This window comes from Cornus florida, unplaced genomic scaffold (genome assembly GCF_030987335.1).
Source record: "Cornus florida cultivar Cherokee Brave unplaced genomic scaffold, ASM3098733v1 CherokeeBrave_3.0.0_Hap2_Chr03, whole genome shotgun sequence".
Lineage (NCBI taxonomy): Eukaryota > Viridiplantae > Streptophyta > Magnoliopsida > Cornales > Cornaceae > Cornus > Cornus florida.
The window spans coordinates 13,226,529-13,250,327 of record NW_026775573.1 but is presented as its reverse complement, the minus strand read 5'-3'; the positions used below and the strand labels follow the sequence as shown (position 1 = coordinate 13,250,327).

At 31.1% G+C, this 23,799-nt stretch overlaps 1 protein-coding gene across 1 annotated transcript; it reads right to left on the bottom strand.

The window, feature by feature from the left end:
• Positions 1 to 10,410: 10,410 nt before the first annotated feature.
• LOC132299535 (probable receptor-like protein kinase At5g18500) lies at positions 10,411 to 16,359 on the bottom strand. The gene is made up of 8 exons (XM_059796224.1): positions 15,827 to 16,359; positions 14,611 to 15,291; positions 14,410 to 14,514; positions 14,170 to 14,292; positions 13,835 to 14,005; positions 13,420 to 13,549; positions 12,083 to 12,295; positions 10,411 to 10,930 (listed from the first exon to the last, which is right to left on the bottom strand). Exons 2-8 carry the CDS (start codon positions 15,270 to 15,272, stop codon positions 10,805 to 10,807), a joined length of 1,530 nt encoding a protein of 509 aa, XP_059652207.1. The 5' UTR covers positions 15,273 to 15,291; positions 15,827 to 16,359; the 3' UTR covers positions 10,411 to 10,804.
• Positions 16,360 to 23,799: the final 7,440 nt, after the last annotated feature.

Below are 23,799 nucleotides of genomic sequence, written 5' to 3'. Positions count from 1 at the left end.
AAAAGAAAAAAAAAAAAACTAATTAAATGTGAAATGATTCCTCTAAAAACTCCCTGATATCATTATATATAATATATAAGGGTATTATCGGAAGAGGTAAGAATATTTTCAAAATTTTATATCTTAACAGTAACTTCAAGCCATTCTTTGCTCATTTTTCAAACTTAGTGGGCTTATATACACAACATGAGTCCTTATTTGTCCAATTTTTCAAACTTTAATGGATTTATATACAACATAAAAGATAGGGGTGTTATTTACCCAAAATGTAAACATTAGTGATATTTTTCTGACTTTACTTTAACAAACTCTATGTGTATGGTTTTCTCAATAAAATTGATCACGAATTGTCCAATTGTGAAAAGGGTTTAAATTTGGTAGTAGTCATTACATAGTAGTTTGTACAAATAATGGAATTTACAGGCAGCAATCACTTACAAATAATATGGTAAGAAAATTTGAATCAAAATAATAAATAAGAAAAAATGGAATTTTTTTTCTGAATTTTGATTCTTCAAAATTTTGTGAGGCCTACTGAACGAGAAAAGACATTTTTATTTTTATTTTTGAATTTTGAAAATAATGTAGACCAATGACTTAAAAAATGAGGGTTTTTTTTAAAAAAAATAAAATAAAAATTGAAAGGTTTTCTCAAGGCGGTTTGTAAATTTTTTTTAGTGATCTAGTGGGGACATTTTTATAATTTTTAAAATGTATGTATAAAAGACAAGAATAATAGAAAATTCTAGTGGGGGACAACCAAAAAAATGCTTCAGTAGCTCACAAATGGACCATTAAAACAGGGGCTTCGACCAGGCAAAGGCATATGTTGGGAGCGGCTCAACCCTTAAACTGAGGCATTATTTGAGGAAAAAGTCCCTATCCTTGGCACATTAGCTTCATGTTGTACGTGCATGACAAATGATGTGGGACGAGAGGTGATGACGACTTTATGAAATTTAATTACGAGATGAATATAATAATTTAGTAATCCAGATATGCTATAAGAAATTAGAATTGCAGACAGTGATGCTTATTAAAAAAAATTTTATTGGTTGGGTCGTATATGAAAACTGTATATATATGTCCTAGTCTGACTTGCTCAAACCCTTCTTTTTCATGATGATGGCTTCAAGATCCTTATCAATTAAGTAATTAATCCAGATCAGCATAATGATCAATTTTAAACAAAGATGAAATGGTAATATTATCTATTAAAAATTATTCTTCAAACAAGTAATATTGATGAAGAAGCAATGCAGTTGAATTAACTTACCCAAAAAAAAAAATTAGTGAAATTGGTGCATTATAATTGAAATTAGAGAAAATTTAGTTCAAAGTATAAATTAATATTTTCCCCAATTCTAATTTCAAAACGCTAATTTCTTGCTACCGAACATAAGTTGCTTTAGGGGCCCTAAATTGGCGATTTAGAATTGAATTGAAGGTAATTTAGTTTAAATTTTAAACTAAGGTTATGTTCGGCGGTGTAAAACTGAAACTTTGAAACTGGAATTGGTGAAATGGGGGGAAAACAACTTAGAAATTTAATTAAAATTTTCTCAAATTTTAATTTCAAGACTTCAATTTCATGCAGTTGGACAGAACCTAAATTCCAATTCCAAAGCACTCATTAAGTGCTCCCAAACATAACTAGAGAATCCTATGATTATGCATAGTTAAGACACTAATTTTATACTCAAAGAATTCTATAATTGCGTAGAGTTGTATAAGATTGTGTTGTGTGCATTATTTTAGCATGTAGAATATGTTAGATTATTATGGAGTTTTGTAGGTTGTGTAAATAATGTAAGATATATAACTTTCCTGAATACTAATGTAAGATTTATATTCTGTAATTTTTCATTGGTGGGGTGCCTATATAAAGGATAAAGTGTTAATTTTGTTAGAAACTTTGATGGTTAAAGGACAATAACTTAATATTAACATAGCAGGAACTATTAAAGCAAAATAGATGTGGTGTAGTGACAGCCAGCGTAAGATTACTACACCCAGCGTAAGATTAGAGGGTGTGATAGGGTCAGAGTGGAATATTTTTCTTGAATTAGAGCCGGCCATGCTTAGTATTTTGCTTCTCTATAAAACATGAAGGAAGAAATTGGACCCAAAAATTTAGTATTCAGGACTGGCTTCTCTTCATATAATAATAATAATAATAAATAAATAATGTTACTTGAATTCTGATCACATGCTTTTGTCAACATTCAATTTCAATAGATTACAAACAGATAGTTCCATTACTATATTAATTACTATTAAATAGTTTTAACTCTCTATATCTATTTTTTTATTTTTTTGCTATTTTTTTATTTTTTTGCAATGTTTCCACGGGTTTCGCATTTCTCAAAGTTATTTGATAACAAGAGACCGAATAACTACCGACTAATAATTTTTTCTCAGAAAATGATTTGTACAAAATAAATTGGCAAGTAATTAGAGAGTAAAACAAAGACCAATAGTTATATTGAGGAGATATGTAGGCAAGCGACATGTGGCAGCAATTTGTCACATAAGTGGCCGTTGATGGTTTGCAGAAAATGTGAAAATAGCATAATTTGAGTGGGGTAGTTATTTTGATGATTTGTCTTTTGTTTCATCGCACTGCTTAGTATTTTTATTTTTATTTTTATTTTTTTTTTCCCTAATACACACACACATATGTATAGATTGACTTGGCAATGGTTAGAGTCTACAGTAGTTAGTGACGATAGGGGATTCGAAGCGAAGAGCATAGGGTGGAGGAGGGACGGAGTCAGTAAATTGTGTTAGAGGGGGCAATAGTGTATTTTTTTTGTAATTTTAGTGTGGGGGGCGATAGTGTAATTTTATAAGTATATAAATAAAATAGTAGGGCATATTACTGACTTGTACATATATCTGTCCTTGGGTGGGGCATTAAACATTTGACCATTTACTACTCAGACAACACCATCACACCTTCCTAAAGTATAAGCTAGTATTTTTCTATTTTGGTCCTTGAATTGTTGTTTAATCGTTGCTTAGTTAATAGTTTGTAATATTTGCAATCAAAATTGAAGTCCCCAACTTTGCAAGACATAAAGAACTTTCCATAATTACTTGACACGTTGTTTGGTACATTCAAGTTGAGTTTCCAATCGACTCTAGTATGCACATCATTCAAGGCTGAAATACCAATATTTTTATAGTCACGATACAATTTTACATGGTTAGGGCTCCATGGTCCCGATCACAACTCGACACGCAAGCAAAATCGTTTGTGTTGAGTTTTGATTGGTCAGAACCATATAAATTTACATTTTGAGTTGTAATTAATCAAGACCGTGTAGTTTGGACCGAGTCATATAATAATTTCTCCATACACATTTTGGCATGCACCAGCGAATGCAAGACTCGTTTCAAAGGATTAAAAATGTTGTTCAAGAACTCGGAAGCTCTTACATAGGCCTTAACAATGGAAATATGTAGCTTATCTTGGTGTCATATGAAGTGTCAGGTTTAAAGCTCAACTTCTCTTGGATGCAAACAATTCCTTAGAGGGGTTGGGTGAGTACCAACTAGAAAAAAAAATATTGTAGTTTACTCACATTTATGTCACGGTAAAAGTGGTTTATGGCCAATGGTTCAAGATGTTATGGCAGAAAAATACGAATAGAATTATTTTTTGTCATCTATGGTATATATATTTCCATCACCATCTCCAGAGGATTGGAGTATTTGAAAGCTTAAGCTGTGTAGACTTAATTATTTATATAGGGTCAAAACTTCCCTAAAGTATGCTTGCAGTGCATATCACACCCCTCACATACAAAAAACACTCATAAAGTTTCAATTTGGTGTAAATAGGTCCCTCTGATAAATTTAACCCCTAAGTTGACTAAATTACCCTTACTGGATCATTTTATAAAATATATAAAAATAAACAATTTTATAAAATGGCCGAAAAGGACACTATTGGATGGCGTCCCTCACATGCAAAATACACCCCTAAAGTTTCAATTTGGTGCAAATAGGTCATTCTGACAAATTTAAACCCTAAGTTGACTAAAATCATTTTATAAAAAATATAAAAATAAATAATTTTATAAAATGACCAAAAAGGATACTATTGGAAGACGCAGGCAATGGACAAGTAAAAATAAAAATAAAAGTATAAAAGGAAAGTACAGATAAAAATAAAAAATAAAAAACGAAAATAAAGTGCAAACTAAGGAAAACACAAATTCTCAAAGTTTCAAAAAAAAAAAGTTTAGAGATATATATAAAGAAAAAGGTTTCAAATATATATATATATATATATATAAGTTAATGTGCACATAACATCCATATATAATGAGATTAATATCATATATACGCCATTGGGCATTTTCGGAAGAGTAAAAGGGCAAAATGGGTATTACAGTAGTAATTCATGTTAGATTTCTGATTGAGGGGTATTTTTGCACAATGTGAAAAGATTAGGGGTGTTTTTTGCACACTTTTTCAAATAGGGTGTAAAAGTGCTACGCAAAGTATACTTTAAGGGTATTTTCTATACTTGTCCCTATTTATATACACCAACACATAATGCTTATAAAACGTACTAGGAATTGATTATGGAAAAAAGAAAAAGATGGTGCACTGTAGATTCACTGCAAAGACAACTTTTGTACTAAGTCACATAAAGCGAGTGCGGGAACGAGAGCGAACTCAAGAGCGGGAGAGCGGCATAATCAAGTCATAATCAATGAAAAATTGAGCGAAAGCGCGCGCGAAGCATGAGAGCGGGAGTAAGCTCGGAACATGAGAGAGACACCTACTAAGAAAGATTGTGTGACTTAACTTCTGCAAGAGGTCCCATTGCTGAGCAACAACACAACTTGAGGATAAAAAAGGGGTCCAAAAATCATATAAGGTTGTTCAATATTGAACTGACACACAAGCTCCAATAATTAAAATAAAATAAAATAAAATAAAAATTCATCCGCCCTACAAAATTTCACCATTAAGAACTTAACCACTTTAAATGGTTAATTTCACCAGTTTTATTAGTGAAAATTTATCATTATAGTAGTAAAATTCGTCATTAAAATAGTATGAATTTTAAAATAAATGCGATAAAACTGTACCGGAGAAAATTAAGATTAAAACAGGGACATTTGGCCTGCTTGCCTTCTTCAACCTATCTAGCAGATGGCCCTGCTCTTTCTCTCTTTGTTTTATTTTCTTTTGGACCATGTTTTATAGGTTGAGTTGTAGCAAGAGCGAACTCAGGCACAAAAATTTATGTGGTCTACTCCATAAATTTATGTAGGTTGAGTTTATCGGACTTTAGGCCTAGTCGATTTTAAGCATAATATGACACTATGGAGATTTGAAAAATTATTATATGATTCTGGACCATTGATATTTGGTGGATCAGATCAATCTAGAAACTCCAATTTAAAAAATGATCCCCAAAAACGTATTAATATATTATAAAAAAATCTCAACATTAGTTTTCATTTGATTAGTTCACTCAAATGGTCCGAACCATTTAATAATTTCTTATGAAAATTCTGATCAGAAAACAAGTCAAGTCCATGGTTGATCCACTCATCCACATCAGCATAATGATCCATTTTCAACACGGACGAAATTAGTATTATTATTATTATCCATTAAATATTTTACTTCAAACAAGTAGGTGATTGCATTGCTGGTACAATATTAATTTTTGATAAAGTAATGCAGATGAATAAGAACTCGAAGAGGGTATGATAATGATATGCATTGAATTTGGGAACTGTTTGATTAATGGATGAATGGTACATGTATGATGATACAAGAAGGAAACTCTATGAAAGAGAAATATAACTAAGCCATCCTTTTCTGAATGAGCCAAAAAATATTACTTTTTTTTTCAACCAGCCTGATGGTGATGGTGTGTATGCTCATGTTTGGTGGTTTATCTTTGTAATAATTAGGTTAGGTGTGTCATTCAGGGATATTCAAATACGAGCACACCTATTTAAAGAGGTGAACCCTCTACTAATTAAGTCCGTCTAATTTTGAGGAGATGGCACATTAATTAGAATTGAAATTGAAAAAAATTTAGTTTAAAACTTTAAAATAATTTTTCCCTTAGTTCTAATTTCAAAGCACAAATTCCAAGTGCAATTTGGTGCTCCCAAAATAAAATTATTGAATTCTATAATTGTGTAGTGTTAAGACACTATTTCCAAGCTATAACCACAACTTAATTGCGTAGAATTGTATGGGATTGTTTGCAATATTTTACTAGCATATAGAATGTTTTTAGATTATTACGGAGTTTTGTAGTTTGCGCAAGTAATGTAGAGTATATATTCTAGAATTTTTCATAAGGAGGTCAGATGTCTATATAAAGGATGGTGTGTTAATTATTCCTATCAAGCTAATGGTTTGTAACAAGTACTCTGATAGCTAAAGATCAATAATTTAATATTGGTTTTGTAATTTTTTTTTTTTTTTTTTTTTTTTTTTTTTTTGGCGTTTGTACTTATCTAGAGTTGGGAGATTTATGTAACCTGAATTTTAAATATTGAAAACTGTAAAACATAATTTGGAAATTAATTGATAGAAAATTTCACAAATAATATAATTTAACTTATTTTGATGATGGTAAATAACTTACTTAAGCCCTCTATACTTAAGTCATGAGAATGGTTAAAACAAACCCATTTCGTCGACTACAATTTATTGTTAGTTAATTTGTTGTCTTTCATATTTATACTTTGAATTGTTAAAACAAACATATTTCATTATTAAAAGATAAATAATTTGAGTACATCATTAAAGTGGAAGCATAAAGCGTGTGTTCATAATTAATTTTGTGTGATTGTAGTATAATCAAGTACTTTTCTATTCCAAACCATAGATTATTGTTTGATCCTTGCTTAGTTAATAGTTTGTAATCAGTTTGCAATCAAAATTCAAGTTCTTTACTTTGTAAACAACTTTTACAATAGCTTGATATAGTGTTTTTGTATATTAAAATTAAGATAGATTACACCAATTTTTTCAAATGTTTGGTTAACTTACACGTGTAAATCATTTAGCGTTTGTTACTTTGACTTTAAAACCTTTTGTGTGTAATAGCAATCATAGTATGATTATCACCATCTATCTATGTTAAAAAACTTATTATTACATCCTGCAAGGAATTCGCTTTAGCAAGATTCGAAAAATAAATAATAATAATAATAATAATACTCAAAGTATGTTCTTTCAAATGGCTAAGTAGCTGCTGATGTGGCAACTCTATTTTTGGTTCATTTTTGTTTTTCTTCCTTAATTCTACTATTTTTGTTGTATTGTCTATTATTTTATCTTTACATAAATAAATAAAAGGAGAAAGACATTAGGTAGTTTGCTGAGTCTTCCAAGCAGAGTGCTGGAGAGCGGGACATTTGGTCTCCTTGGCTTCTTATATATGTTTAGTCTTCTCTGTTTTTTCTCGTTGTTTTTTTGTATATTTGTTTTCTCTTCTTGTTTTTCCAGCTATCAAAAAAATATTAATAAAATAAAATATTTGTTCATAAGGATAACTCTATTGTTGAATTGAACTGCACTTTGAAATTTTCTTTGGTTCATTTTCTTTTCGACAATATTCGGTGGGCAAACATAAAATTTATGTGGTCTATTGCTATAAGGTGAGGCCAAGTCAACTTCTATGATTTGAAGCATTATAATTAAAAAAATTGGAAAGAAAAAATTCATAACACTAACCTAATTCATATGAGATTAAAGCAAATATGATGACGAGGACGAGAATACTAGTAGTAGAAAACCAGGACAGTCCAAATTTCATGATTGATCCATGTCATCATAATGATCTATTTTCAACAAAGATGAAAATTACTCTTCCCTCCCAAAATTAGTATTCATTTTGAGAATTCCTAAAAGCCCAATTCCAGCACATGAATAACTGCTCAATTTGGTACAATGGAAATGAGAGGGAAAAGAAAAGAAAGGAAATGGAAGAAAATAAAAAGTTGTGTTTGGTATAAAATGTTGGATGGAAAGGGGAGGGAATGGAGGGGTTTAGAAGGAAAGACTAAAGCATAAATAGTAACTTTTGTCATCCTTCAAAAAATGGAAGGAAATGGAATATTTTTAATGAAAATTTATTAATACCAAATTTGTCCTTATATCTATAAGGCTTCGTTTGGTTAGATGGAATCAATTAGAAAAGAAAGGAAAGAGAAAATTTTTAAATTTTTTTAGAGTTCGGATGGATGGAAAAAGAAATAGAAAATATAGTTTTCCGCATTAGACTAGTTTCTCCCAAAACTTTTCTTACACAAAACACGAGAATTTTTCAAATGTTTGGTCAAATACACATATGTAAAGATTTTTTCAAATGTTTGGTCAAAAATGCACATGTAAATCATCAGCGTATGTTATTTTAACATTAAAACTTTTATGTGTGATCGTAATCATAATATGATTATCACCGTCTATTTATGTCAAAAGTTTAACCCAAAGAGAGTTTATTATTTAATTTATTTATATCCTCTAACACAAAAAGCTTATGATTATATCTTGTAAGGAATTGGCTTTAGCAAGATTCTCTGGAAAATAAATAATAATAATAATAATAATACTAATTTTTTCAGTAGCATTATTGGTTGGTGTAAAATAGATTCAAGTATGAAATCAGTCACTTTGTGTAAACTAAATATTATGTCTCTCTTCAACATTCTGCACGTGGCACCTAAGCTTAATTAAATTGCGGGTCATCTAAATAAATAAAGTCATGATTTATTTATTTTTTATATATAACTAATTATAGATGATGCGTCATTAAAAGATTGGAATATAACAGTGGTCAAGATTCAGGAAATCTTACATCTACTAATGAGGAGATGGGTAGTGTCCATCTATAATTGCGTAGAGTTGAAATTCTATAAAGTTTTAGAGTTGTGGCAGAATTGTATGCATTGTTTTAGCATGAAGAATATGTTAAATTATGGACTTTTGTTTTTGGTGTAAATAATGTAGCATATATACTCTAGAATTTTTCACAAGAAGGTGGGATACCTACATAAAGAATGGAGTGTTAATTGCTCCAGTCAAGCTAATTGTTTGTGATCAGTACTATTATAATTAAATGTCAATAATTTAGAATGGAGTGTTCATTTGTGGTTGGGTTGATGAAATATTTTGATCAATTTTTTCTATTTAAGAAGTTTTAGTTATTGTGCAATCGATACTAATTGTATATTTATTCCTCCCGTTTTCAACAATATATTGATGCCACATAATTTATTAGATAATTGACGTGGATCTAATTAGCCGTACAGAACAATACTATTAATAAAAAATTAATATTCTGAATTAAAAATATTGTAAATTCTTCAATTATTTTAATAAGAAAAAAAAAAATTCCACCAAAAATTATTTTAATTTTGAATTCCTTTTATGGTAAGAATACATTTTTGAAAAAGGACTTTTGAACTCTTAGGAAGCTGCACCAAACGGGCACCGAAAAGCACCATTCCAGCACATAAACGACTGCAATTTTACTTTAGTTTCTTTTTCATGCAATTTTTCAGTTCGCTATTAGTGTAACTTCATTTCAGCACTTTTTTTTCTTGGTGTGATTGTGATATGAGTACTTTTCTATTCCAGTCCTCAGCCTATTGTTCAAGCCTTACTTAGTTTTTAATCAGTTTGAAATTAATGAAGTATCAACTCTCCCAATTTAGTTTCTAGTTTCTACCAAGGTATAGAAAGTTTATTATTAACAGCATTCAGGTCATTTGACAACCCAACTGGCATGAGATTGTTCGTGCCCCGTGTGCAGCAAGAGCCTGCGGTCAACTTTCTACTCAAGAACAGTTCTGTCTCCCTGATCCAAGCAAGTCAGAGATACTATGCAGCTAAACCTTTACCATTACATGGACAGTGATTTTAGAAAGTTAAAATGGGATAATGCAATGCCCGTTTGATGTATTAGTATTCAAATTTGGGCCCATATAGCTTATATTGATTTGAAATAGTTCATCACAAATCAGATTTTTTGATATTGTGGCAGAATTAAAACAAAATTTTGAATTTCTCTAAACAAATTTTAGTTACTAAACGTGATTCGATTTCTACCCAAAACATTCCTACAACAAAACAATTGTTTTGACATTGACCAAAAACATAACACTTAAAACACATCACATGCCAAACAGGCACTAAGATATTGGTGCATTGTAGATTCATCTCAGAGACTTCTTCGGCAAGAGGCCACCTTGTTGAGCAACAACACAACTTGATGATAGAAAAGGGAACAAAAAATCATATGGTTGTTCGAAATCGAACCGACACACAAGCTTCAGCAACCAAGAGGTTAGCATGATCTCTTAGAGGAAAATACATTTTTCTTCATGCAATCCAATAGAGTCAAATGGGGAGTCCTTTTTAACAGAAAGAAGAGCACTTCAACAAACAATATTGAATAGCTACAAAACCTGTACAAGACCCTTCCAATGTTCTGGTTTTTTTCACAATATCACCACTTTCATACACAAAACAATCATCTCTCCATCTACTTAGATACAAAAGAAAGCCAAAAAAAACGTAGAAATGGAAAAGGAAAAATAAAATAAAAAAGCAAAGGGCAAAGGGCAAAAAAAATTTCTCCTGTCAGCCAACTTCACAGCTGACCCCACCCCAACCCATACATAAAAAGGCACTCCTAGAAATGATATTATGTAAAAATATACCAAAGACTTCAGACAGTTAAAAAAAATTGTAACAATGAAATGCAGTTCATATCATCCCCAATTCCATAAATGAAAAACACGTTAGGTTATGTATGGCTCCTTCTGCTATCTGGCCTTGGATCTGGATTGTCACTCCTATCAGTGTCATAATTCTCCCTCTGGGATTCGGTCTCCGTGCTACCTGCTGCTTGGTTTCTTCGGTGTCTTCGATCCTGGAAATTTAGGAGTAAAGACAATTAAAAACTTTTTGAAATCCATGTAAGAAAATGGAAATCTGTGTAACTAAATACCATGGAAGCTCTTCTTTTTTTTCTTTTTTCTTTTTTATAGTTGGTACTCACACACACGTCTCTTCTGAGACTTGAACCCCTGACCTCCCTTTGAGAAGTAAGAGGCTGATACCACTAGGCCACTAGCCAGTTGGTTAATCTAACATTCCTTGATATATATTATTAAACACATACACACACAAAATTTAAAAAATAAATCTCGAGTGTAATTGTATGATCTGAACACTAGAAAATTCAAATGTTCCTTAATATTCTCTATTTGATATGAAGTATCTTCAGTATGACCCTTTGCTTTTAGTCACTTCCCCATTTTACTCTCCTTTAACACCTTTTTTTTTCCCTGATGGGGGTGAGAGGATTATAAATTACCTTTTCATCTTAATAAATGATGATGTTTCGATGAAGCAACTAGTGATATTTCAAGCCAAAGGTCCAAGATAATGAATAAAAGTATGTACGGCATAAAATGCAACTTTCAATACAATAAATAGATGCAAAAGAATAGTTAAGGTTGTTCAATGAAAGATACCCAAAGGAACAAACAAAAGAGGTTATTAACCACAAAACAACAAAATTAGGGAGAGAGGACTAAATATAGGATGCTTATTCATAAATTAGAGTGGTGTGACTGATGTAGCATGTTTACAAATTTATACGATTGGTGCAGAGGTAGCAATTCTTTATGTTGGACGTACAAAAACTCAAGAAAGGGAGGCAAGACCATATCAAAAAGAGAGAAACTAAGATGAGAATGATGAATTGTATCAGTGGCAAGGTCGTACTAGGAAAAACAAAAAAATTAATGCACTCATGGAAAAAACTAGAGTTAGCACTGAAGAGAAGATGAAAGAAAGTCCAGAAAGATGGAGTGGTAACATGCAACAGAGAGAAAATATAGCACCGTCACAGACAAGGAGAGATGAAATATGCTATCAGAGGCAAATACCGGTATAAGGAGAAGCCAATTCAAACATCTTAGAATTATACAAGGTTCATTTAATTTCTTCATGCTTTAATTTGAATAAAGTCATTAGAAACCTCTTCATGCAATACAGAGATGGTGTTAGAACTAACCTCTCTCGATATGGGATATTCCTCTGATTCAAGCATGCGAACAACTTGGCCCATCTTAGGTCTTTTGTCAGAATCGGGATCAACACACCTTAAAGCAGTTAAAAGGGCTCGCTTTAAGGCTCTTGTCGATGGCCTTGTTTCAATGTTTGGGTCCACCACTTCCTCTGACCGTCTGGTTCCAACCATCATTTTCAGCCAGTCGACCAGATTTACCTGCAAGTAAGATTAGTTTCATATCCAATAGAGCTACAAAAATGTGAGGTTAAAGGAGCACCTATCTGATGTAAATAAACCAAATGAAATTCTGAAGGAAGTGTTTGAGTGGACTAGCTAATGGAGGAAATAAATCAGACGAAAAAATTTGTGTTTTTGTTAATTGATCAGGAGGCTTCATCTAGCAAATATCTTAAAACTCCATTCTCCAACATAGTTTCGTGAGATAATATTTGTATAAATAGTAAATACGACACTTATAGAGCACATAAATTATCTGGAAACAGATGAGGAAAAGATTGGAAGCAGAAAAAAAATCCATGTGGAGAAGATCAAGTAGTGCACAACATGTCGAGATTATGCGGTGTATGAAACTAACATGAAGATGATATGACCCTGTATTGTCTTTTAAAGGGTTAGATGGCTTAACTAGATTCATTAAAAAGAAAGTAAAGGAATAGGAAGGGGAGAGTCGAGTAATCAACAAAATTAATGAAAATATAAATAAACTCACTACTTGAAATCCAGATAATGAAACTACAAGTACAGTTAAATTAAATCATTTTAAATACTGACGAAAACAAAAAAGAAAGTGTTTTTCTTTTCCCAATCATGTCCAAACATTTCTTACGTAAATTGGAAAGTGTAGTAAATAAAGTGGTGCAATGGATCAAGATCTCAAGGGTAGTGGAAGAAAATTTCATACTATAATACAGACTATCTTAACAAATGTCAATGACACTGAATTCGTTGCCAGATGCATAATCTGCTCATTCTCCAATAACTACCGCAGAATATCCAAGTTCTATAAATATCTGGAAAAAAAATCCAGTAATAAATTTGGAACTCAAGTCAACTAGAGAAAACCATTCATAATACAGACTATTCTCAACAAATGACATTGAATTCATTGCCTGGTGCATAATGCGCTCATTCTCCAATAATTAGCACATTGTATCCAAATTCTGTAAATAACTGAAAGAATTCAAGTAATAAATTTGGAACTATATAATCAGTACCGCTCAAGTCAACACAACAAAGCCACTTCCCAACTAACTGGGGTCAGCTAACAATATTGTCAGTACGTCAACACATTTTCATACAAGATTATAGTAATAGCATACCTCTTGAGATGGGCGACCATAGTCCACAGGATCTCTTCCGGTAATTGCTTCTAAAAGCACAACCCCAAAGCTATAAACATCACTCTTTTCGTTCAGAAGCCCAGTATTTGCATATTCAGGAGCAACATATCTGCATAATTTTGAAAGTAACATACATATGATTGTGGCTCTATCATTATTGTAGGCTTTTGTTAACCATACTAAAAGGAAACGAACAAAAAGTGAAGCACAACTCAAAGTTGGCATATATTAGAAAGAATACTACAAGAATAACCAACAGGCCAGTGGCCTAGCGGTACCAAGCCCCTACTTTCAAAGAGAGGTCAGAGGTTTGAGCCTCAGTGGAGGCATGTGTGTGTGAGTATGTGTGTGTGAGTACCCAACTAGGAAAAAAAAATACTACAAGAATACTAACCCAAAGGTCCCCATAACCCGAGTCGTTACATGACTTTTTCCCGCACCAAGCAGCTTGGCCAGGCCAAAATCAGAAACCTTTGCATTGAACTCTTCATCGATCAATATATTGCTTGACTTAATGTCTCGGTGCACCACTTTTGGCTCAATTGCCTCATGCAAGTAGGCAAGACTGCGAAAATTATATCCCATCATTAGGTCTAAAATGGTGAAAATAAGATATAGATGAAATTCTTACGCCTTAGCTGTTGCCAAGAAGAATCTTCATCCTAGCCTCCCAAGTAAGATATCCATGCTGGCACATATCGAAAATAAAATATAGATGAAATTACTTACGCCTTAGCTGTGCCAAGGAGAATCTTCATCCTAGCCTCCCATGTAAGATATCCATACTGGCGCATAGCTCCATGAAGCCATTGTTCCAAATTGCCATTGTTGACATACTCATAAACTAACATCCTGAAATTTCGAGATTAAATAAGACTACTTTTTTCTTAACTAACTAAAAAGGAATCTGCAACCTACAAATGAACGTTAATCAATTTGATGTTAACATACTATAAATGAGAATGGAACCTGTGCATTCCTTCAATGCAGTATCCCAAAAGTCGAACCAAATTTTTATGGCGCACATGGCCAATAGCTTCCACTTCCACTCTAAATTCCTTCTCAGCTTGGCCCCTACATTAAAGAATGTAAGTACTCAACTTCATAGAACCAACAAGAACATGAAGGAACAAGTCATAATAAAGTAGGGAAATTCATTTTCTAACTCACAAATTGTTGAGAAGCTTCTTCACTGCTACTGGAGATCCATTGATCAACTGTCCCCTGTAAACAACTCCATATCCACCCTCACCAATAACATTCTCCTTTGAAAATCGATTTGTTGCAACTTCAAGATCCCTTAAAGTAAACCAGTGGCCCCAACCCAAGTGAGAAAATTCAGGCAGGCCAGTTAGAGGAGAAGGAGCAGTTCTTGGATGTGAAGAAGAAGGTTTATACACAGAAATTGAACCGGAACTCCCTTCTTCTCCTGATTGGAAACCCCCACCATCTTTCTCCATATGATTGAATGAACCTGATTGACTGTTGTTGTCTCCATTTCTCAGTTTCCCCATACCCAGATGGACCATAACCTTATCTGATTCTTTATCACTGGATTTGTCATGAATGGTAAGAAGAATCCCATCACGTGGAACGAATTCATTTGTTGATACTTGCTCCACCCGCACTTCTTTAATTTCCTTCGAAACATTTGGGATCTGGCTGAGGGGAATCCTGTCTCTAGCTCTTCTTGATTTCTTTCGTGAAGTAATATAAAACAATGCAGTGAGGATAATTATAATAAATAGGGCGACAAGGATCCCAATCAATTCCCAGACCTTGAGACCAAGAATAGTTTTTTTGGATAATTCTGCATTCAGGTCGGTAGCCATCTTGCCAATGATGAACCACCTACAAGGTTTATATTAGGGTCATAAAACTGCAACCTTTTACTAGAGAATATGTATGTTATATCAATGTTGATATTCTTGCATTATTTGAGCGAAAATATTAATTATTTTCCTATCCCCTTTACTGTTCCTGGCTACAATCTACCACAATACAAGCGGCTTGTATCATTCATTTCCACTAATGCCAATAACAATAGTATAATACAGTACACCATTCAATTTCAAAGCCAACAAAATTGGCAGAGGAAAAAAAGAAAAAAATAAATAAACACAGAGCATTCAAATATATACAGACCAGACATGCACAAATGGATGCAACAAACAACCACATCAAAAATAGTAGCACAAAATTTCAATCACTCAATAAACAGATCAGTGAACACAATGGAAATGAAATCCAACAATATAAGGTAGTTTTCTCTGTCATGGATACAATCAACACTAAATGATTTTAATAAAATTAACTAAAAAAAGGAACACAGAACAGGAAAAGCAGATAAAATGTTCCAATGTTCACAGAAAGTTCATGCACTTACCTTGGTGTAATAGAATCCCAAGGAGAAAACTTCAGAATCCAGATCTCAGAAACCCCATCAACATACCATCTCCTCAGACAATGAACCAATCACCAATTCTAGATCTCTGACTAAAAACCCAGAAAACCCATGTCAAAAAGACCAAATCCCAACACACCCCAATTCTCAGAAAAAACCCACCGATTTAATCAGTTTGATTGGATTTCCTATATGGGTTTTCTCTGGAAAGTGCAAATGTGAGTTTGAATCAACCTGAGATGGGGCTTTCTTGAATCCACCCCTGCCTTCTTCTTAATAACCCTAACCCAAAAATGGCAACAAATGTGTTGTATTTGCAGAGAAGGTACAGATACGTGGAACGGTTGAGATGAGAAGATGAGGGAAGATGGAGTTTATCAATGGTAGGTGATGAGATGGGAAAATGCCTTAGAAGCAGTAAATGAGAAGATAGAACTGGAAGGTACTCTTATGGGGACTCTTGTTTGGTTTTTTGTGAAGATGACTGATTATCAGAAATTACTCCTAAACTAATCAGGTACATTGTACTAATATAAAAATTACAACTTTTTGTGTTTAGTTCTTATAATTTAATTGCAACTTTTTGTTGGGTTTCCTTGTTTGGTTCTATTATTCAATTTTTTAACTGTAATTGTCAAACATGAGTGAACAAAAATATTGAGGGAAGACTATGATGGTGAAGAGGTAAGTAATGAGAACTTTAGGTGAGATTTAGAAATGGGAATAAAATAGTTAACTTTGGAGTTTGGATGGTCAATTGAACTTACTGACCACCAGAATTCTCGAACTGTTCCAATACCCATAGAATTAGAAATGGACTGTATTGAATATATATATATATATATATGTGTCACTGCCATGAAAACTTCAGTCCCCTGATTTTTTGTCAAGGTGAATAAAGGTGTCAACATATGGAGTGGATGTCACTGGACATATTTGAAATTAAACACCATTGATTTTGGCAAGACTCACACACTTTTTGTTGTTTTATAAGAATTTAAATTTTCAACCATTTATTTTGGAAGACAGCCTACATTGTTTTTATAAAGATCTTTAATTTTTATATAAAAAATAAAAAATAAAAAACAATTTACGTTATATTTTAAGAAATTGAATTCTTAATTTTTTTTATTTTAAAAGACAAAATATTATCACTACACTTGTAATCTTAGTAAAACAACCTTGATTCAATGAAGAAAAAGTGTTTTATCGCTTTTTTTTTTTTTTTTTTTGTTAACCATTGGGTAAATATAAATCTTTTTGGGAAAGTCTAAATATAAATAAATATTTAGTAATTATATACATAAATTTATTTATTTTGTAATTAGAATACTAGTCACCATATATGACATGATCTTCCTTGTAAAATAAACTAGCAATATGCTAATTGAAGTTGGGGTACGACACACATATCTCTACCAAATTCATGATAGAAAACTCTTTTCAAAATTTGTCTTGTACCATTTGTTTTCAAGTTCAAAATACAGCAAATACAACCTTTTTTTTCTACAAAAATATAAACTTAAATAAATATGTAACATTTTATTCCCTACAAAAAAAAAAAAAAAAAAAAAAACTCTATCCACAAATTATGGGGATGTAGGACTCATATGTAGGTCATTCAAATTATTGAAACTATATCTTTATACCAATAAAAACAAGAATGAAAGATGAAGATATTTTGGTGTAAGCATGTATGTTTGGTTTTGAGGAATGGTTGGCATTGAACACTTCATACATTACCGATGTAGTTGATGAAAGGGATGTGAGCAGAGTTGTCTTCTTACTATGAAAGGGAAAGTTCTTTTTGTCAACAATGAGAATGTTTCTTATAAAATATTATATTTATCCCCTTCAAGAAATAAAACTCGAGAGCTAAAAAAACGAAAATGGGAAGAAAAAAAATGGAGCTAATACAAATTATTCAAAGAAAAATGATAAGTAGTCTAACTCTCACACTAATTCGATTGTATTTATGTGATTAATAATTATACATAACAAAAATGAAGTCGAATTAGTTCCAGAGTAATCATTATTTTCTCTTCTTTTATTTATTCAAAACTAAAGGATTATCAAGTTTATCACACATCGTGATTTTGATATTGTTAATCAAAAGTGCTAAGCAATAAATACTAATAGAAAATCTCTATGCTCCGTTTAATTAGATGAAAATAAGGTAGAAACGAAAATAAATAGAAAGTGAATGAAAAAAAAATAGATATTATAGCATACATTTGGTTAGTATGAAAATTTGATAGCATGAAAATGCAAAGAAATTGATTATGTATATCAAAACTATTCTTATGAAGTAAAATGATGAATTCATGCTAAATTCAAATATATAATTGTTTATATTCATTTTTATTATTTATATTTAGAATAAGGCTTTATAATATTTCCTTAGGTAAAACTAATTATTAAATTAAGATAAACAAATTAAAAAAATAAAAATTCGAAATGAAGAGGCAATACTACTGTTTGGGAGAAAAATCAAATATTTCAGCATATAAATATATATATATATATATATATATATATATATATATATATATATATATATATATATATCCATACAGGATTATAAGTGGCTAGAATTGCAATATAGAACAGACAACTATAAAAAATAAAAAATTCTTGCTTTAATTGAGAGGTGATTGGTGTAACAAGTGGACGCTTGTTCATTTATTTAAAATTTAAGTTAAGTTACTGGATAGTGTTATATACGCATTCATTTATTCTCAATCACTCTCTCATTTTGATCCGATGTGGGACAAATCTCTCCTTGTAACATTTTATCCCATCCAAACTCGCAACGCCCTCATTGCGGTCGGCAACCCTGCCTACCCTGGTGGCTCAACCAGACATCTTTCGGATCGAGTGCTTAGCATGACACTTGATCAAAGATTATGTTTAACTCTAATATTAACTGTAAAGGGTGAACGCTTGCCCATTTACCCAAAAGCTTAAGTTATTTTAGATAGTACTGCATATCCACTAATTTATACTTGATAATTTTTTCCGTATAACAGTTGGCTTGATCAACAATTAGACAAAAAATAAAAATAAAAATAAAAATTGACATTTGATATTTCCATAAAAAAATTACTCATATTTTTATTTCAATTATTAATTTAATGAGAGCGTTACTAAAAGGAAAAAAAAAATCTAAATACTAGGAATATGATATAAATAAATAAATAAGTGGGGCCCCTTTTTACCTTCATCCCTTGTTGGTTTATTTAAATCACGAACAATTAAATGTTTCATGTGTTTCAACAAATATGTTAGGCACCTTTTTTGTTTTTTTTTTTATACCCTTTGGCAAGTGGGTACATGTGTTGGAAATAGTTCCATTTCTTCATGATACATATGGTTCTGCCGCATTCATGAAAAAATTCATACAATCACATGTCTTGGTATCTAGGACCACATTCATATTTTCCAATATCACTTATATGTAAAAGGATAATAAAAATACAATTCACTTCATTTTCACAATTAAAAAAATCACTTTTTAAAGGATGTATTTCAAATGATTCACTTCTGTCAATTAGTTAGGTTTAATTAGAAGAAAAAAAAAAAGAAAAGTAAAATAATGATTTGAATAGGACTTCAAATTTTCATATTCTATGTATTAAATAAAAAAAAACAGAGAAGATATTCCTTGGCCCATGCCCTTTGTTTATTGGAAAAACATGCAAATGAACCCTCATTCCAAAGGGTTGTGCACAAAAAAAAATAATAATAACAATAAAATAAAAAATCCTACCATACAAAAAATCAAAAATGTGTAAAAAACAATCCAACTATTTAGTACTGTGTGTTGACCGTCAAAAATTTTCAATCTCCCAAAATACCCTTAATATATCCTTAAAACCTAAAATTAGTGTTTTTATTTTTATATTGTCTTAAGGGCATTTTAGTCTTCAGTTTGATAAAATGTCCGCTTAATTTGAAAAATGTAGGGAAATTTTTTAAACACGAGAGGTTATTTGCACATTATGTATATATTAAATATTTTTATTTTTATTTTTATTTATTTTTATTTTATTTTGAACTTCGCCATATTCCAAATTATTAAAATCAGGGACACAAACACACCGTTTGCAATGTAAGTTCATTTTTCATCAACAATACTGTAACTACAAGTTTTAATTCTCTTCATTAATTGGTTTCTTTTCAAGTCGTCATTTAAAAGTTATCAGCATGTAACCTCATCATTTTTGTCTGAATTTAGTTACTTATATCATTATAGCGAATAGTTATATAAGTGATATCATCACATGTTCATAATTGTTAAATGATATTAAATTATTAAGAGAGAAAAACTAACGAAGAAGATGATAAATTCATCAACCGCAAAGTCACGTACTCCACTCTTGAAATATATGTATCATCGTATGTGTGTATAATAGTATATACATATATAATTACTGGCTTGCTTCTATGAAAGCTAGGGTTATAATAATTAAATGGCACCAACCCTTAACGAGGCTTCAATGTATCCAAGAAGTGACCCGCCAACCCCTCAAATGAATTTCATGATTTTAAGCCGGCCCTTCTCTCTGTCTCAACTTTTGATCATGATCCTCATAGGATTTAGACATTTCACTTAACATGATTAATGTTCAACACAATAAAAATGAAATACAAACAAAAAGTACACACACACACACATTCTACATAAATGTGTGTGTGTGTGTGTATAGTTAACGTTTTAGATAGCAGTTTCATGAGAACCGTGCTTTTCCTTTCTTCATAACTTAAGTTAAATCATATGCATACCATTTTAAGGCACCAGAACCTATTTGCATCTTAATTTTACAAAGTAATTCATGTTTCTATTATAAGAAATGGTCCGTGCATGGTTTTAAAACACCAAGAAATTTCGGAAAATAAAAAATATTGGCATCATAACTTGTAGCAACTAAGTACTGAAAATGCCTAGACGTGCAGGTCCCAAAATTATGGGCTTTCATTTTGTAGTGCATTCACTTTGTTAATCTTTGTGTTCGTTATATATATATATATATATATATATACCGTCATGTAAATAATAAAATATAATATATATAGGGCCCATATACACGTACTCAAGGAACACGAGGAAAAATTGTAGCACACATGATGGGTTCAATTATTGTAGCGGCTAGAAAAGAAAAAACTCTTGTGAAGATTTGAAAGAAGCAAATTCACTTGTATGTTTTCAGTTAAAGTTTTGTATTTCTTCGTCACAGGCTTCATGGCCCATAAATTAACATAATTCTAGAAATATCTTTGCATATGTTGCCTTTATGTTATGTTTTGTTCGGTAGAAAAAGAGGAAGAGGAAGTTGAGTACGACGTCTTTAAGCTTTGTCGGTTAGAAAGGAAGGAAAAGAAGTTGAGGTTTTATGCTTTGTAAGGTAGAAAGGAGGAAGAGAAGTGGAAGGAACAATAGGAACGAAAAAATAAATTTTTTTTGTTTGGTAAATAAAAAATAAAGAAAAAATAATAATATGATGGATGAGTCATCATTTTTTTTTTTTACAAATTTTCATATCCACGAAAGAAATGAGAAAAGATAAGTAATATCATTATAAAAGTTTAAAATTACAATACTATTATTCACAAATATTAATAGTTTAAAGAAGTACTATATTGATGGGATATAATGATAAAAATAATTTAAAACTCTTTACCTCCTTATTTCTTAGGCAGTAATAATGGGAGACTCTATTTTGAATCTTGATTTTTAAATAATAAAATGTTACGTCAATAATTATGTTGATGTAATTTTTCACTTTATCTAAATGTTAGAGCGCATGATATGAACATCACAATGATATCATATATTCCACTATTATCTCCACCTTTTCACATTGACCGATCATTTTGGATCCATAATATTGTTTGGCGTGGACTCTACGTACAAAGTGGAGATGCCCACACTAATCACTCGGCCCTCTACTCGTAGAGATGGGATGCGCCCTTAAAAAAACAATGTAAATTGTCAACCAATCACGGGTACAGCTTGCTTTGTTTCATGTATGGCCCATTCATAGGGTCCAATGTGGGCTATCATATTCAATCAGCAAGCGTGCGCATATATTGCCCTTGTCTTTCACAATGAACCACAGGTGTGAGCTGATTGATAGACCATATATATTTTTATAATTATTTATCATTAAACATATATACATTCATGCATATTCTTAGTTTTCGCTGTTTTCGTTCCCGCACTCGTTTTATGGGAAAGAGTTCAAATTTTCGCACGAGATTTTACGAATTGAGATCTTTTTCTTTTTTTTTTTTTTTTTGTCATCAATCATTGGATAGTTTAGTATATGTACTTCTCTTTTCGCGCTTTTGTTCCCGCACTCATTATATGTGATTTAAGAAGAGAATTCTTCAATTTTTTAACAGAAGTGTTACTATCACACGATTTGAAATTTTTTTCTTTTGTATAATTGGAAAACACCCTCTGAGAAGTTCACCAAGTATCTTACAATGATTTCAAACTTGTTTCTTCTCAAAATTAGAGAAAGTTCACTTTTGTTAGGGGACTAGACAAAATGAAAATTTTATGTCAACATATTCATTAACAAATTATATCATGTTGTGTAATGCTTGAAAGTACCAAGACCGATTAATATGTAATCTATTTTTCCATGTGTATATATTATTGTAAGTTTTAGTTACTTGATAATATTGCTTTATGGGTTTGAATAATAACCAATCTAATTTAAATTTAATTCAAAAACTATTGTACATAATACATTAATTTAATAAAAACTAATTAATTATTCTATAAAAAATCAATAAAATGCATTTTTTTTTTCCTTTTATTCAAATTTCGTGTCTAATTTTATAAGGCATATACTATGAAAGTTTCATTTTGTATCTAATTTAACAAAAAAAAAAAAAAAATCAAAAGTAGGACTTATTGGTCCTATAAAGAAATTTTTTTATGACTTATTTATCTTTTAATAAAAAAAAGTAGGACTTAGTAATAATTTCCCCTTATATTTATGTGTATTTACTCAACAATCTTATATGCCCAATGACACATTTGAATTTTTTAAGGGGCATATGTATCATATATAATTAATTGTAGGAATAAAAAGTTTTGGCATTTTCTCATCAACCAATGGGAAGAAGTGGTTGCTCACTAGTCCCATTGTTGCTTTTTTGATTAGAAAAAGAGATACCAACAAATATGATATTGAAAGATATTGTGTATTACTATTTGGCACAATATAATTAATTATTAAATTATAAAAAAGTAATAGAGAGACTACTACATTCCTCTCATTCCTCCTCTTTCTACAATAACCTTGTTTTAATTTTCAAAGCTAAAACTGGCAAATGTGGTCCAAATTTCATATTTTTAAAACTAGTTAGGCTGTAGCTTTCCCTAAGATCTCAATCAAACACACACGCATACACACTACCATAGAATGTCATGTCCTTGTGCATGCTAATGTGATTGTGCCCTTAACCAATGGCATTAGTGATTAAATTGTATTATCCAAGAAAATCCATGCATATAAAATAGGGTAAGGTGGTCCAATCTATAGATGTCACATTGAAAGGATAAATATGATAATAATAAAATCTTAATATATAAGAATACTAATTAGTGAGATTAGACATTGATTGAAGTAGACAGTGGATAATTGCATGTATGGACTGGATTTTTTGCTTTAATAATTAGATTTTTCAAGATTCATGATGGATTTGCATAATGAAGACCTTGAATTAAGGTGAGTTGAAATTGGTTTTTTTACAATTATCAATCATTCACCCTTTTTTATTTTTCAAATATAGTTATAAAATTGTCTGAATTAATGGATATCTAGCAAGCATAAGTCAACTCAAGTCTTGTCTCAATTATTTAATTAGGTTATCTAATAATTAAGTAGTTAGGAAGTTAATCCAACTTAATTTGAGTTGAAATGGGATATGATGATTTA

Coding starts and splice junctions, on each gene's coding strand:
- LOC132299535 (XM_059796224.1), bottom strand. CDS start 15,272: ATGGCTACCGACCTGAATGCAGAATTATCCAAAAAAACTATTCTTGGT. Junction 14,006..14,169: donor CTCCTTGGCACAGCTAAGGC/GTAAGTAATTTC, acceptor TAATTTTCGCAG/TCTTGCCTACTTGCATGAGG. Junction 13,550..13,834: donor CGGGTTATGGGGACCTTTGG/GTTAGTATTCTT, acceptor AAAATTATGCAG/ATATGTTGCTCCTGAATATG.